At 46.4% G+C, this 16,899-nt stretch overlaps 1 protein-coding gene across 4 annotated transcripts; it reads right to left on the bottom strand.

Annotated features, from left to right (window-relative positions):
* Nucleotides 1-518: 518 nt before the first annotated feature.
* On the bottom strand, nt 519-14,809 carry GLUL (glutamate-ammonia ligase). 4 transcript variants are annotated; one of them, XM_088673618.1, is made up of 7 exons: nt 13,959-14,809; nt 9,779-9,969; nt 7,007-7,168; nt 4,572-4,718; nt 3,510-3,637; nt 3,138-3,337; nt 519-2,437 (listed from the first exon to the last, which is right to left on the bottom strand). In XM_088673618.1, exons 2-7 carry the CDS (start codon nt 9,942-9,944, stop codon nt 2,119-2,121), a joined length of 1,122 nt encoding a protein of 373 aa, XP_088529744.1. In that variant the 5' UTR covers nt 9,945-9,969; nt 13,959-14,809; the 3' UTR covers nt 519-2,118. The 4 variants fall into 4 exon arrangements, with proteins under 4 accessions (XP_088529744.1, XP_034977838.1, XP_088529746.1 ...); XM_035121947.3 differs by having other exon boundaries at nt 14,634-14,809; XM_088673620.1 differs by having other exon boundaries at nt 14,068-14,408.
* Nucleotides 14,810-16,899: the final 2,090 nt, after the last annotated feature.

Raw genomic sequence — 16,899 nt, 5'->3', positions numbered from 1 at the left:
GTGGAGTATAAATGGGAATTCTCTCGAATGGGTGGAGTCATGGCTTACTATTTGTATGGCTGCTTGCCACAAAAATGAAGCTGCAACTCTTGGCTACTCAGCAGCTTTTTTGATAAACCTCAGAAAGGGAAAGTGTGGAAATTGAAGGGAGACATGCTTATACAATCAGGCATGCTATCAGAGCAAGTCTCTTCTCGCTCTCTTTGGGCTAGAATGCAGCATCACCCAATGAAGCTGGTTCAGGACAGAAAAGGAAACATTTAGCCATGCAATCCGTAATTCTTTAACCTGCTGTAAGATGTACAGAAGGTGTCTGCTGGCTTCATGGAACTTTGCAAATAGGATCAGATAGATGGGCAAATCCTCTAGGAATCTATTAGTCACAACAGTTCACCACCGGTAGCTGTGCGGAGGGGCAGCAGCTAGACATGCCCCTGGGAGCAGAAGTTTCCCACCCCCAGTATAAATTAAGCCACAGGCAGACACGGAAAAGCGGGAAGCAATAAATTGCAAACGGGTTTGATTTTTAAATTTTTATTACAAAAAACCCCACCCTATTTTCAAGTCCAAATGCAGCGGAAGATGATTGGCATCATGCAAGATACCAAAGTACAAAATCCCGGAACGTTTGAACCCACTAGCATTATTACCTCTGAGCGCAACTATTGTTTTATTAGTGGACTCCTGGCAGAAGCATTTCTGGATGTACCTAACAGGAGCAGCAGTGGCCTTTGCAAAACTGTACAACTTTAGAAACCCCTAAAAACGTGTTATTTAAAAATCTCTAAAAACCTCGCTTCCCACCTGTTGCTCTTCATCGGTGCAGTCGTCAAAAGCCACACTTTAAGCTAACATGGAAATCATACTGGAGGTTTTAACACACTCCTTGACCCTGCTCCCGCACCCCCACCCCCACCCCTGCCAAATACTTGTCAAATAACATGGTTCAAGTTGACCAGCCAACTCCTTTTATCTGAAGCACGGTTGTATCTTGTTGCCACAACTAGCTGCACGCGGCTTTGCTGAGACAAACCCCGGTGGCTCCAGTTTAAATTAAAAAATTAATACCTATTTTTCACTTATAAACTTGTAAACGGATACCCCTTGCTTATAACAAGCCATCAAAGCTGCTCTTGAAGGTGAAAACATGCAGCTCTTTTTTAATTTTTCTCTCTCTCTCCCCTCCCCATCTTTTCTCCTTACCCCCTTCCTCGATCCTGTACGCGAGTCTTAACCAACAGACACCTGCAGCAAACTCAGCCATTTTGCAAATGGCTGATTGAGTGGACCTTTTTCGAAAGAAAAGAAACACAAACTTTTTTTTCCTTTTCGGGCATTAAAATATAAAAATACTACTTCACTCTGTGTTAGAAACAGAAAAGTCAAGACAGCTTCCAAAACAGATCAAACATGTTGCAACAGCTTTTGAATAAGACTTGGTCTTGCGGGGATAACAACATCTAACCACAGGCTGCAAGAATGCCCAACACTGCCCCACGGTTGGCATGCCATAATGCCCCTCTATCTCATAATAACAGGCTATTAAAACACCCTTCTGCCCATGAGAGCGCTTGGGGGTGGACCCAGGCTAGGTATGGGTTAAGCCACCTTCCTATTTTCCGTGGTGGGCTGCTGAACGCCTCAATTTTCAAGCACCACTGAAGTGAACAAATGATGTGCCAAGGGCTTCCCTCCCTCTGCCCATCTCCTGTTCCTTTCAGCAGGGCTCACAAAGGGCACGTTTGGGCAAGAAGCACAACAAATGGGCCTCACAAATATTTTTCTTAAGCATCCCCCCCCACTGTGCTGCCTGTCCCTGGAAGTGCCCGAAATCCTGTCAAGACATACAGATGGATTAGACAAAAATAGTGGTTAACTGGGGACTGTTTCCTCTAATGCCTACTCTTCCTTTTCCTTGCCTCTCAAACGACAGAATAAACACTGAAAGAGACTAAGACTTCCCTCTTCCACCCAGAAGAAACAAGAGGGTAAATTTTGGGGAGAGAAGTGGGGGGGGGGCACACAGACATGGTATTATCTCATGCCCTCAGAATTAACATCTAGAAAATGCAGAAGGGGGAAGGGAATGGGTGGGCTTCTGTGTGGGACAGAGTTCACTTAGTTCTTGTACTCAAAGGGCTCATCCCCAGTTTCGCCAAGGAGACAAGTGCGGACGAGAGCTTCGGTCACAGCGTATGGGTCGCAGTTGGCGGAGGGTCGGCGGTCTTCAAAATAGCCCATCTTATCTTGGCCCACTTTCCTCGGGATGCGGATACTGGCCCCACGGTTGGCTACTCCAGCAGAGAACTCGTTGATGTTGGATGTCTCGTGGAAGCCGGTCAGGCGCCTGGCGTTATCCAGCCCCCCTTTGGGGTCATAGGCACGGATGTGGTACTGGTGACGCTTGCCCAGCTTCTCAATGGCTTCTTCAATGTGCCTGTAGAAAGGAGGAGAGGCAGGATGCTGAGATCGCCAGAGGGGCCTCTAAATCTCTTTACTTGTAGTACAGCGTTAGCACGTCATCGGGAGAGTTAACCCTCGGTCAAGGCCACAGGTCACTATTATTGGAGTTATGTAAGGGGGCGGGGTGTTTGTGTGTTGCAATTCCTTAGAAGCACAGAAAGCAAATCTAGTATTTGGTGGCTGAAGTCCACCTATTCTAAAAAATCATTAAAATAAATAGCACGTGAGCATTTAAAAGGGAAACTGGGTGGTGTGCCCATAGAACTGCCACATGCACACAGCCCCATTCTTGACACGTGCTCAGAAACCAGTCAATTCTTTAATAGCAGATTTTTTTTTGAGCCTCCGAACGACAAGGATATTTCTCAACAATGGCAGCTCAAGAAAGCCAATAATATCAAAGCAGGAGGCTATTGCAAAACGATGCACTTCCCTCTACTGCCTGGTCACGCTCTGTACCAGAAGAGGAAAAATACAGGCACATTAAAATGTACCAATCTCCTTTCTGTTTTGTATATTGTCGTGATATCTGCATGCTGGGGTATTTTAAATTCCTGCAGAATTTGGAAGGCTTTTTTTGGAACAAGTGGCAGCACTATGTTGCTTAAGGTGTATGGCCTGAAGGTAACAAGATCTCCCTTTCTAATCCTCTCCTAAGAAAAAGACACACTTACTTGAGGCCTCCCTCCTCTCGCATGAGCTTCGTGCTGAAGTTGGTGTGGCACCCAGCTCCATTCCAGTTCCCAGAGATGGGCTTGGGGTCAAAAGACACAATGACTCCAAAGTCTTCACATATTCTATGAAGGATGAATCGAGCAATCCAGAGGTGGTCTCCCATATCAATTGCTTCGCAAGGACCCACCTGGAACTCCCACTACAGAGGAGAGAAGACGGTTTCAAATCAAGATTAGCACAGAGAAAGGGAGGCGGAAACTGGTCTGCAAGATGCTGTTCACAGCCTTCACCTTGTAACACTACTACGCCTGCAAATAACTCCAATGCAGAGAGACCAACATTTGCTTCGGGATTTCAGCTCCAATATCTACCTGTGCTGGCATCACTTCTGCATTTGTGCCTCCAATATTCACACCAGCATATAGGCAGGCTCGGTAATGGGCTTCCACAATGTCTCGGCCATAAGCTTTGTCTGCTCCAACACCACAGTAGTATGGCCCTGCAGAATGCAAGAAGAACGAGGGGTCCATGCGTGAGTCAGCATCTCTTACCACTATGTTCAATACATGAATATACATTACCAGGAATCATGGCAGGCATTCATCCGGCTAATATATTTGGTGGAGCCAAAGCCAGTCACTGTTTATTCTTTTGCAAGTGTTTGTAAATCCCATCTTTGAATCCTACATCAAATGTAGCCTCAGACTCTTATTTGCATATTACCTGGAGGGATGTGGTGGATGCAACCTTAAGAGTTGTGTCTCTACCACTATCTCACATCCAGCCATGCAGTAAGGCAAACTGTGCAATTACTATTTTATGCAAACTGATGACCTTGCCTTGAAAGGTGGCACATAAACCATGGAATTAATACAGTGGTGCCTTGGTTTAAGAGCAGCTTAGTTTATGAACAATTTGGAGTAAGAACGCTGCAAACCCGGAAGTAGGTGTTTTGGTTTGTGAACTTTGCCTTGGGAGCAGAACATGTTCCGTTTCCCATTGAGTGTAAATTGAGTCCCCCGCTGCTATGGGAAAGCATGCTTTGGTTTAAGAACAGACTTCTGGAACGGATTAAGTTCGTAAACCAAGGTACCACTGTAATTCTGCACTGCACTCTCAGCCTAGAGGTGATGTGTCACTAGGAAGGAAGTGCAACGTGGAGCAACTTCAAAGTCCCACCATTAGCACATGAACAAAGGCCTCACAATTTTATCATCCACACTTTGCAAGGGCCCATTCAAGTTCCATTTTGCATCATGGATAGGGAATATCCTTCTGCCAAGATAGGCCAATGTTCCACCCAGCTCAGCACCAGCTGCCACTTAAAACCCCCATCATTTCTGCAGACAAAGCACAAGTTCTATTGCTAAGCTGCGGCAGGCTGCTCTTAGGAACTCAAGACCGTCCGTGGTCTTCCTTTGTAGCATCTTTACCTTGTGGTCCAGGAAAGCCATTGGAAGGCCAGCCAAAGGGATGTCCATCTGTTCCCAGAAGGGTATATTCTTGCTCCATCCCAAACCAGGGGTTCTGGTTAGACACCATGTCCATAATCCTTTTACAGGTAGACCTTAAATTTGTTTCTGGGAGAAAAATGTGTGTAAGGCAAATCAGTATTACTTGTACCATACCTCAAGCTCTGCCTGTAGTTTTCTCATGCCTCTCCGCTGCATGGGGGAAATGCTAGCGGGTGAGGGTTAATTAAGACTCTTTACAAAAGAGTTTAAGAATATAGACCGCCATATCATAGGTAAAAGGTAGGTAAAGGACTCCAGGGCAGTTAAGTCCAGTCAAAGGCGACTATGGGATTGCGGCGCTCATCTCGCTTTCAGGCAGAGGAATCTGGCGTTTGTCCACAGATAATTTTCTGGGTCATGTGGCCAGCAGGACTAAACCGCTTCTGGTGCAATGGGACACCATGATGGAAACCAGAGCACACAGAAATGCCGTTTACCTTCCCGCCACAGTGGTACCTATTTCTCTACTTGCACTGGCATGCTTTTGAGCTGCTAGGTTGGACAGAGCAATGGGAGCTCATCCTGTCATGGGGGTTTGAACCGCTGACCTACCGATTGGCAAGCCCAAGAGGCTCAGTGGGTTAGACCACAGCGCCACCCGCATCCCTCACCATATCATAAGACACCAGGGCAGCATAGATCAGCCACATAATAACACCATTCAGAACTGTAGAAAGTGTTGCGTTGATTGATTACGACATCAGCAAATCAATCAATCAATCAATCAATCAATCAGTAAAGGCCAGAGCGTCTTGTGGTTCTTTCCAATTAGAGCACTAAGTCATCCTGTAAGGTGGATCACTTGGCCCATTTCCCATATCAAGAATGGAAGCCGGGAGACAGATTGCCCAGTTCCATTCCAAAAGCTTCTAGCTAACTGAGATCTAAACTTTACAGCTAAACTATCTTGAACACTGGCATCAAACCCAAACAGTTATGTTTAACAGAGTGCTTGAAATGTCACCTTGGCAACGGTGTTATCACCATGGTGACTACAGTGTCATGGCTCCAAGTTGCAAATGAATTCTGCAGGAAGGCGAGGCAGTGGTTAAAAGAGAAGACAGACTGTGTTCAATATGTTGCAAGGAAGAAGCATGCATGGGGGGAGCTATGCATGCGTCCAAGAGATCAGCTGACGCAGCTCAAAGAATGAATGTCTTGTGGATCGAAAGTGGCATCTGATGTTTACTGGCTATTCTGCCAACATTACGCCAGCGTTGTGAGCTTCCAGAGGAAAATGGCTGAGGTTACTGGACACAGAAGGTTGGTCTAGATCAGCCTTCCCCAACTTTGTGCCCTCTGGGTGATGTTTTGGACTCCAGCACCATCTTTAGTCCAAATCCTCATCTGGAGGACACCAGCTTGGTGACTAGACAGACCTTTGGTTATAAGAAGAAGAAGAAGAAGAAGAAGAAGAAGAAGAAGAAGAAGAAGAAGAAGAAGAAGAAGAAGAAGAAGAAGAAGAAGAAGGAAGAAGAAGTTGCCCCAGCCACTCTGGGCAGCTTACAACATAAAACATTTGCAATCAACTCAGATCAAGTTCTCCTCTGACAGGGCATGTACTTTTATACACAGAAAAGCATGAAAATAAAAGAGGATCAAAATGCTTGCTTCGAGAAGAGGGGGACACTCACACACCACAACCAAATTGCTTATTTTGGACTTTCCATGAGAAAAGGAAATGAATGACTACGGGGCACTTGTAACTTGGAGGAAACATTGTTTATTGGAAAGCAGAGTAGATAGTTGCTTGCATTGACTGATTGTTTTAAATAATTCTATTTTCTTCTAGTACGTGACTGGCAGATGGAAAATCAGAAGTCCCTCTTTTGTAATTTTTGCTAATGTTTCTCTGTTTCTGCTTTCTTTCTCTCTTCTATCTCTCTATTTTCCCTTTCTCTTTTGCTTCCTTTTCTCATTTTATATCTCAGGTATCTTATGGTATTATGGGAAAATCATAATAAAAATCTTATTGAAAACAAGCAAATTGCTTATCCTTAATCTGTACGGTAAATCTTTTGCCACAACCTGAAAGTGCTGCTTAATGTCTCATGGGAAGAAAGTTCCTATGTTCCAGGTATCCTGTCCCTCTCGGCACAGAGGTTTTCCTTATTCATCATAGCTAGCAGCTGTCGACACCAGATACCAACCTCCGTGAATTTGCTTTGTCCTTTAATAAAAGAACAAGCACCAAATCTCCTAGCTCCCATTCTCAGGTTGACGGGGCCTGAACTTCCTAAGTGTTACTATGACTCGTTCCTCATTTCTCACAGGAGCGACCTTTTCTGCGCTCTTTCTTTCCCCAGGCCTATCAAGAGCAGAGCAGAAGGGAAAAGAAGCAGAGCTGGACATACCTGCCGGCTTGCGGTTGTACTTCAGGACCTCACAGAGCACCAGCTTGTTGGGGTCTTTGCGGAAAGGGTCCCGGAACATGGCAGACGGCACCAGGTACATGTCGCTGTTGGAGCCCTCAGACTGGTAGGTACTAGAGCCGTCAAAATTCCACTCTGGCAGATCTGGAAGCAGAAGCATAGGCAGCCTTAGCGGCAAACTCCAGCTACTTTCCAGAAAAAGAATCTATGCTAGCTGGCCATGCTGCTGCCGCTTTAGCTGAAATGAGGGCTGCTTGTGAGGAACAGGAAAGTTGCATCCAGAATAAACGCGCATTTGGGATTTATCATGTTCTGGAGCAGCTGTTTAAGAAGGAATTTTTGTTTGTTTTAAACAGAAGCCTGCAATGTCTACAAAACCGGGGCACATGAGGGGATTTTCTGCATCAATGCAGGAAACAGTTTAAGTTGTTTTCCCACCTAACAGGGGAAATACTGAAAATCTGTTACAGGCCAAGGTGGCGGCAGTTTGAACCACCCCCACCCCAACAAAACAGAGAAACTAGAAGTCCCCCATGCCATACCTTGCCACTGATGGGTAGCCCATGTGTCTGTAACAATGCTCCTATGCTACCGTTTCATGCCAACAGCTTGTTACAACAATTATCAGAGAATCCAAGCAGAGCCACCTGCCATTCAGCGCAGAGCTAGGATGCTCCAGAACCCATTGTATTAAAAGCGGAAGCCCCGCATTCTCAGGTTTATAGAGAAACTTGACTCAAAACACTGGGCAGCTGTGCTTGCAAATGATTCAGGGCTTCAGATGTGGCCTCTTGCCAGGCTCCTCTGCTCCCCCACACGCTCCCAGACCTTGACCCCACAGCATTCCTTATGCCAGGAATTTGGTTTTGCTCCGTTTCAAAGCTTTCACTCCAGGGCAGGATGTGTGCGTGAGAGCGGGCCCAGGTACTAGCACTACTCAGAGTTGGTGGGAGAGAGAATGAGCAAACAGTATAATCATATTTGAATTGGCATTAAAGTGGTTAATCCGGCCGGCTGGCCAGCTTGATCCCTTTCATATGCTGGAGGTGGCGAAATGATTTAAACCAAGCAGTGCCAGCCGCTCGCTCCTCGGAATAAAAACAAAGCACTCGACTAAATACTTCTAATTGGCCATACATGCTCTGCGGGTTTCATAACCATCTCTGACCAGCTCCATGGCAACATGTGAAGAAATCCTAATGCTGTTTATTGTGTTGGGGAGGCCACTCTGTTCTGAGGGGCAAACAAAAGGCCAACTCATTGTGCACAGTGGAAATTTTTATGGCTCTCTCCCCCCCTCCACCTTGCTTCCTGCCACCTTCCCGAGATCAAGGATGAATACTGGCACACCAAGGCACTGAGTGAAGAAACAAGCGGCATTATCAGGAAGCCCCCAACCAAAACCGCTGGAATGGTCGTTTACAGAGTTACATTTCCCAGCAACCGAAACAAACTACCACTCCCAGGATCCTTTGGGGTGGGGTGCTCTGAAGGTGTAACACGTGGACTTATTTCAGAATCACAGCACATCCTGCAAGAGGGCAGACCTCACCGAGGATGGGGAGCCCCCTCCAGATGCTGTGGAGATTCACATCAGTGCCAACTAACTCGGTCCACAGTCAGGAATGGTAGGCGTTGCCATACAACAACATCTGGAGGAGGGTCACAGGCTCCCTATCCTGGGGGCGGAAGGGGGACAGTCAGCTCAGCTGTTTTGAGTCTGGGGGGAAAGCTTAGCACAAAGGTTTTACAGCAAGTTTGCGGGGAATTACATCCTATGAGTTTCAGTGGTGTGTTCTTCTGAGCAGAAATATACTGTAGGATTACTGCACATTGGTGACCAACCCACTCAAGCTTTGAGTAAATAGCGAATCACTGGATAATGGTTCTGATCAAGGCCTAGGCTGAAGTTCAAGTTCATCAATTTTCTAAAAGTCAGTTTGGTTCTACTTGTTTTAGAGGGAACTGAAAAAGATATGACTTTGGCTTCTTTGTGAAATGTAGGCAAACCTCTCCCCCACCTTTACTGCTCCACCAACGTTCAGTTCATCTGGCACAAAAAGGAACTGAACTTTGGCAGACAATCCATTTATCCCACTAGATAGACACCTTTGACATTTTCCTGGTGTGCAGTGTGATTGTGCCCATGTTTACTCAAATGCAAGTCCCATTGCGTTCAACGGGCCTTACTCCCGGGTAAGTGTGCACAGAACTGTAGTAGACATTGTTGGCTGGGGTGGGGGAGCTGGAACGCACTATAAACTCATAAAACCACCCCCACCCTGCTGGTTTTCAGTCTTTTACCCAATGGAAAAATGTTTAAGTTCAGGGAAAGAGCCAGGTCCATCAATGCAGAAAATAAAGAAATAAAGAAATAGTACCCTGCCCATCTGGCTGGGTTTCCCCAGTCATTCTGGGCAGCTCCCAATAGAGTATTAAAAACACGGTGAAACATCAAACATTAAAAACTAGCTGCCTAGTCGTCACCAGAGAGTCACTAGCTAGCCTGGCAGCTCTTGCCCAGAAACAGGGTGGCATTGCGGAGCCAGAGCAAGAAGCTGGCATCACAATTAGACCCGGGGGGGGGGCAAATTGTTGTTTTTATTTAGATTATATTGTGGTTTTCATGTTGATCTTCTATGTGAACTGCCCTGAGACCTCTGGGTATAGGGCGGTATATAAATTCAATAAACAACAACACAGTCCTTTTTCACAGGTAGGATACAGGTAGCACACACCAACCCGCCTGCTTACCTTCAACGTTCTTGGGTTCTTGCTCCAAGGTCCGGGTTTTACAGCGCAGGAACTCGCCAGTCCCATCAATCCAGATGTACATGGCTTGCACCTTGTCACCCTGAGGCAGCTTCATGTACATCTGCTTTATGGCTTTGCTCAAGTGGGAGCTTGCAGAGGTAGCCATGGCTACAGAAGCTGTTTCTGAAGGCCTGTAAAGCAAGGGGGGGAGGAGTCCATGAAAGGGATGCCTGCCAACAAGCAAGGAGGGACACTTTCCTAGTTGCAATCAATGCTCTCTGGTAACCCAGGCAGAGTATGCCAGTCGGGTTAAGAGTCCAGCTGTGGAGAGCTGCCAGCTATTCCCACTGGCTGATGGGCAAATGGATTCAAACTACAAGAAAGAAGATTCCACCTATACATTAGAAAGAACTTCCTGACAGTAAGAGCTGTTCGGCAGTGGAATTTGCTACCAAGGAGTGTGGTGGAGTCTCCTTCTTTGGAGGTCTTTAAGCAGAGGCTTGACAGGCATATGTCAAGAATGTTTTGATGGTGTTTCCTGCTTGGCAGGGGGTTGGACTGGATGGCCCTTGTGGTCTCTTCCAACTCTATGATTCTATGATTCAAATGGAATCTAAAGACAGCCATGCTTTGAAGTGGCAACTTTACATCAAAATCCAGGCTGGAGCTGTGAAGGTGCGGCAAGCTTCATTCTGAATAGCAGAAATAATCGGGAGCGGATTAGCCTGGATAGTTCTGTGAAGATTTAACATGCACTTGCCCCAATGAGGCATCATTTCTCCCATATAAGCAAAATGCTACTAATTAATTGGGGAGATAGTTAGCTGCTGTCCTGTACTTGGGTACAATACAACAATAAGGGTAAAATGTGCTCTCCAGTATCGACAGGGGATGACCTTGATAGGGATTCTGCAAAGCATTCCATGCGCACACATCCATTTAAGGGCCCTTGCAAGCTACAGGCCATTCCTTTGCGCACACCTCCCCTAATTATAAACATTTTACGAGTATGCAATAACCAACACTTTGAATCATGCCTGGAAAACTACAACAAACCAGTGTAAGTAATATATTTTACCAGTGAAACTATATTAAAAGGCAGTCTCAATGATCTACTTAAGACTTTTCAAATACATTAGAACCTGTACACAATCTCTCCCAGAGCTCATGATTCCCAGATATACATTTCAAACAACTCAATTCCGCAGCAAACTAAAAAAATATGAACTCAACTGCACCATCCTGCTGTAAACTGGGTACTGCTATTTAGACTATTTTTAGCATCTGAGAGTCCCATCCAGCAATGTGTTGTTCCCATACTTGTAACATGATATACATGAAACCGATACCTATTGTAGAAAGGAGATTTCAGAAAGGCCTGGACCAACTCTGAAACTTTCTCAAGTTGGGAAGTGTGATTTAAATGTGCATGGCATATTTTCTACTGTACCGAATTTACACTGGACAGCCAGAGTGGTCATTCTGAAGCCCTTGACCACTCTGGCTCAAGATCAGAAGTTCTTCCCAATGGGAGTTTGTATGCTGCTCTTTAATCAAACAGATCATGAACTTGCAATACTTATCCAGTAACTTGCTGTTTTCTTAAGAGAAACTAGGGCTGCAATCTTCTTATACAATGTACAGTACACAAACTTCCGCTGTGAATCTCACTGAAATAAATGAGGCTTACTTCTGAGTAGACACAGGGGCTAATATTGTAATGGGATCAGACGCTTCCAACTACTTTTGGAGTGGATAAAGGTCCCCTTTTGTGAAGGCTGCAGGATCCTACCATAGTTGATGTTAAACAGGAACTCCACTAATAATGTCTCTAATTAGGGATGCACAAAAAGTACTTTTCTGGTAGCTACAAAAAATTGACATTGAAACACTGGAAACCTAATGTTCCTCCAAACACAAGAATGTGTATTGTCAATTTATGTGCATTAGCAGCCCAGTGAGGCTGCTAGTACTGTACACTATGTGACAAAAAGCATGGCAAAATAACACAATTGAACATTCCAAATGCTTCATTAGACAATTTCATTGAATTATTATGCATTTCCCCTTTTATCTTCTGCATTCACCCAACTTTCCCTTAATGACTCTCCGGTAAATCAAGAACAAAGAGCCCTATAGCACATTGAAGATTAATACACCATGGTATAATCTTTTGGGCACTAGAGTTATTTTATGCTGAAAAGTGTTAGCTATACCTGTAATGAATTTCCTTTGAAAAATAACTTCCCACCTTATTTTTAGGGTGAAGGCCTTTATGCCTATTCCTTAAAAATGTAGAAGATGAAATATAACAAGAATATATTATGCAGATAAATTCATCAAGAGGCTGGCTGACTGTAGCTCCACCACTATACAAGCTTTTGAGTTCACACACAACACTTTGTTGTGTGGAAAATTCTATGTAGTAGTAGACATGTCTGTATGCTCTCCTTCTACTAATTTCCCCCCAAAAAAACTTATTATGAAGTAGCTCCACATGAAAAAAAACTGATCAGTGGTCCCCACCAGCAAATAGTTACCATAACTATAGCAGAACTCTGTTTATACTGCCCATATCCTTGTATCTTGCTTTCTGGGAACAATAAAGCCAACAGTCACCTACAAAGGCACCAACCTGCAAATGAATGTAGCATATATCTCACTGGTCCACCATACAAGGAATGCTTCCATTGAGGTCTGGATCATCTACCCACCCTGAGCCATATGCAGTACATTAAATATATGTCATCAGATATTGTACATACCTGTACTGCAAATGGAAAACTGGTCCAGAGATACCCAAAGTGCTTGTTGGGCTACAATTCCCATCAGCCCCAACCAGGGATGATGGGAGTTATAGTTCAGCAACATCTGAATGGCACCACATTGGTTGCCCTTGATCAAGTCCAACTGTTCCCTTCTAGGAAACAGCAACACCTTTGCAAAGCCTCCCCATTTCCACTCTTGACTGCTTCCAAGCTGTTTATCTTGAGGTGTCTAAATTCTCTCAGGAGGATTTATTCCCTGTGCTCTCCAACCGAAGGGCCATTTCCCATATGCCATGGAGGCAAAGCCAAGTTTGCCATACTCCAAATACTGATAAGGAGGTGGGAGTCCAAGCCCAGCTCCCCACTGAGCATACAATACTGCTGGTTGTCACAGCCACACTTTAAAAACCTCTTGAACAAGCTTTTCAGTTACAGTATGTGACATTTTAGTTGGACCTTACAGACATATGATCTTACAGTTGCACCTATGTTTAGTTTAGGATTTACTTTCCAAATGGATCTGTAAGGTGAAGTGGTGTGTGCACATGGATTTGACCCCCCCACCCCGTCCTTCCACTCTGCCCTCCTCTGCTCCATGCATCACCTTCAAAGACAAGCCCTCCTATGACACTCCAGGTGAGTCCCTTTGAATCATAGAATCATAGAGTTGGAAGAGACCACAAGGGCCATCCAGTCCAACCCCCTGCCAAGCAGGAAACGCCATCAAAGCATTCTTGACATATGCCTGTCAAGCCTCTGCTTAAAGACCTCCAATGAAGGATACTCCACCACTCTCCTTGGTAGCAAATTCCACTGCCGAACAGCTCTTACTGTCAGGAAGATCTTCCTAATGTTCAGGTGGAATATTCTTTCTTGTAGCTTGAATCCATTGCTCCGTGTCCGCTTCTCTGGAGCAGCAGAAAACAACCTTTCTCCCTCCTGTATATGACATCCTTTTATATATTTGAACATGGCTATCATATCACCCCTTAACCTTCTTTTCTCCAGGCTAAACATACCCAGCTCCCTAAGCCGTTCCCTTTGAGAGTTTCTAATGCAGAGGCTTCTTTTCCTGCTAGCTGTGTCACTCGTCCTGCCCCTTCCTCTGACCCAGAGGGAAGGGGGTGTTCGCTTTTTCTATATGGGTGTAAGTGATGAAATACTATGCCTGCCCATTCCCCTCCTGGAGATCCTGCCTCAAACACATTGGGCTGAAGAGCATTTCCACAGGCTCCCTGGAGCCACTCTTGTTTTTATAGATCCTGGAAATTCAAAAAGCAACCAGATTGGAGATTACCATGCCTTTGGAAAGAGCAAAGTAAAAAGGGTTTGCGGAAGAAATACAAAATAAAAAGCTACTTTCAAGCTCCTCCTTATTCAGCAATGCCTCTCCCTGCCCCCACTTTACTCACAGGCATCAAAAATTCCTTTTGCTTCCCGATTACAAGGAAGCCCCACAGATCAGGGTTGGAGAAACCTGCTTTTCGTGTCTCAGAGGAAAAGAAGAAGAAGAAAGAGAACCTCTTGCATACACTCCTCTCAGGCACACAGCTCCCATTGTCTCTCCAGAAACAGAAGCACAGACAGAAACGGATGTCATCGGAGTGGATGAGAAATCAAACTAAACAAGACCTGCTTAGCTGGCATATCTTGAGAGAAAAGGGAAGGGGGGCGGGGGGAATGGACTATAGAGAGGCAGATGCTAAAAGCCAACTGTGCAAATGCTTCCAAACATCCTTTCCCCCCCCACAACTGGCACAAGAGTCCCCCACTTTCTCCAAGCAAATGACACACTTAACTTCCCCTCCTCCCTAGACCCGTGTGAACAGCATCGTAGCAGATCCTAAATAAGCCCGCCCCCCAATCACTCCGAAGTAGGTTCCCTCTTAACCGCAATGAACAGAGACGCGCGTCAGCGCAACGCCCCCCCCCCCGGCAGATGGAGAGGAGAGAGGGGCGCGAGTCGGGGGCGTTCGCCCCTTGGAAAATCCATAGGGACTCCTGAGCCCATTGAAAGGCTGCCCCTTTTTGTCCCTCTCCGCGGCGCACTCTCCCAGGGGCTGGCTCGCTCGCAGCTCCTTCTTTACCTTGGCGACTGCAGCGGAGGGAGCCGAGGCGGCGGCGGAGGAGGAGGATGCGCGGGCGGACGGGCGGGCGAGCAGATGGTCAGCTCTGGGCTGCGGAGGAGGAGGAGGAGGAGGAGGAGGAAGGCGAAGGCTGAGTGGCTGGTCAGTTTGGCCGGGGCCCTCCCATGCTCCGCTCTAGAGGAGCAGCTCTGCCGGCTGCCTCCTTTAACCGCTGCCCAGTGCCAGCCCTCCGGCTCTCTGATTGGCTTGGTGCAGGCGGGCGCCGGGGCAGGATCAGCTGATGCGGGGGCTCGCGGCGCCCAGCCCCCGGGAAAGGGGGAGGGGAGGGAGGGGAGGGGGGGGAACAAGGAGCCTCCCCCACCTGGCCGGGAGGGAAGAGCGAGCTCCGCGCAGCTGCAAGAGTGGAAGAAGCGCTGCTCCGAGAGAGAAAGGCAGGGTGTTTAACGCGCGTTAAAGCAGCAGCCCCCAAACCTGTAAAACAGGCCCCGCGCAGCGACAGGCCCGTCTAACGAAGGCATTGCCCCAACTTGGACTTGGGTGTGTGTGTGTGTTTCTCCACTCCCCCTTTCCTTGCCCGCGGCTGCCTTTCCTTTTTGTGCAACCCTGCAGGCATGCCGACTCGCGAGGAGGCGCTCCAGGTCTCGGTCTGGGGCGGGGGGGGGGGTTGTTTACTGCGGGAACGGGGAATGAGGGTATTCATTTTGGAGCAGAAATGCCTGGGGGTGGGAGGGCAAGGCTGGATTCTCCCCCCCCCACTCATTTGTTCTTGGGCTGAGGAGCCGCAGCTCTTGAGTCGTACAATGCAAAGCAAGGAGCGTGCAAAAAAAGGGAGGGGGCGGTCTGAAAAAGAAGATTTGATGACAACACAAAGCGGGAGCCGCTTCTTCGCTCTAGTTGCTAAGGCTTCCCTCCTGCATATTTCCGGATTTTCACCACCTAGCCGTGTTTGCTTGGAAGTCAAGTCCAGTAGATTCCTGGGGGCTTAATTTTTTGTAGCAAAGGTTTGACAATTGCAGCCCAGTACCGGTAGCACTTCATGCATCTGTGTAATGCTGGGTGTTTGCAAAGTCTCGCTGCACGAAAAGTGCCACGATTTTCAGGTCGGGGTGTTTCTTCCAAGAAGCAGGTCCTGGAAAGAGAGGAGACGGGCAGCTCGCGGAGCAGCTTTCTCCGAAATGTTTACACCTCGGGAACTGCCTTTGCGCAACTTTCTCCGCGCTCGCTGACAACATACTGCATGAACTTGCACGCTGGTACATGAAATCTTAGCGTCACAAACAGCCCCAAGAGGCAGGGGAAGGGAGTCAGGTTGCTTTGGGGGTTTTTCGTGTTTGCATTTTGCTGGAGTGACTGCTGCGTTCTTTTGTTTGGGTGGGTTGGTCTTTATTTAATGAATTTTAAACAAGGCGTTTGTTTGCAGCAGTTAAGAAAATGCAACCCATCAGGTAATAAAATTTGTGATCAAAAAGAAAGTAAGAAAAAACCCCTTACAGATTCACAGTGGCAACTATCACAACTCCTAAAGCAAATAAGGTGTTGGACAAAAAGCTGAATGGTGGGTAGGTGCAGTTTCTTTCTTTAAAAAATCTGCTTTAAAAGTGCCAATGAGGGGGCCTAATACACCTTCCCGGGGAGGGAATTCCAATGATTTGGGGCCACCACTGAGACGGTCCTGTCCTCCACACCCAACTTCTTTTTGCATTATTACTGCCCAAGAGATTGTCATGCCTTTAGTCCCAACTCTTACAATTTATATATATTATTTAATTCCATTTATTAATCATATTCCATAAAACATCTCAAAGCGATTTCACGTCTTACACCCCCCCCCTTAAAAGCCTAAGATTTTAAGTGCACACTCACTTTATACTTTGTGGAGATGGAGGGGCAGTGACAGAGAGTGCTTCTCTCATGAACCTCCTATGATGGCTCTGGACAAGTGTGGTAATGAGGGATTAAAGACTTTGCTTGACAGCAGAAGGAGCTGTGTAGGAACTAAGGCAAGTAGCCCAGAAAACAGTGTGAATATGCAGAATTGAAGCTGAGCAGGTCTGATTCAGCAGTAAAACGGCATGAAAGGAAGTCTGCATGAGCTCTCACTTAAGTGCCTTAATTCCACTAGTGTGCTTTGAGTAAAACTTGAGTGTATACCATGATAATGCTAGTGTGTGGGGGATCAACTGGTAGTAGGTTTGGATCAGACAAAAGAGAGCCACTTCTCTGTTCAGTCTCTCATTAGCTTACACAATTCACTACAAAATGTAGT

This window comes from Zootoca vivipara, chromosome 7 (genome assembly GCF_965207765.1).
Source record: "Zootoca vivipara chromosome 7, rZooViv2.hap1.1, whole genome shotgun sequence".
NCBI classification, from domain to species: domain Eukaryota; kingdom Metazoa; phylum Chordata; class Lepidosauria; order Squamata; family Lacertidae; genus Zootoca; species Zootoca vivipara.
The sequence above is the reverse complement of the archived record's forward strand: the minus strand, read 5'-3'. Positions and strand labels throughout refer to the sequence as shown.

What these genes read in the sequence shown, in the direction of transcription:
- GLUL (XM_088673618.1), bottom strand. Translation starts at nt 9,944, where the DNA reads ATGGCTACCTCTGCAAGCTCCCACTTGAGCAAAGCCATAAAGCAGATG. An exon ending in CAGAAGTGATGCCAGCACAG is followed by an intron (nt 3,338 to 3,509) that starts GTAGATATTGGA and finishes TCTCCTCTGTAG; the next exon opens with TGGGAGTTCCAGGTGGGTCC. An exon ending in CGAGAGGAGGGAGGCCTCAA is followed by an intron (nt 2,438 to 3,137) that starts GTAAGTGTGTCT and finishes TCCTTTCTACAG; the next exon opens with GCACATTGAAGAAGCCATTG.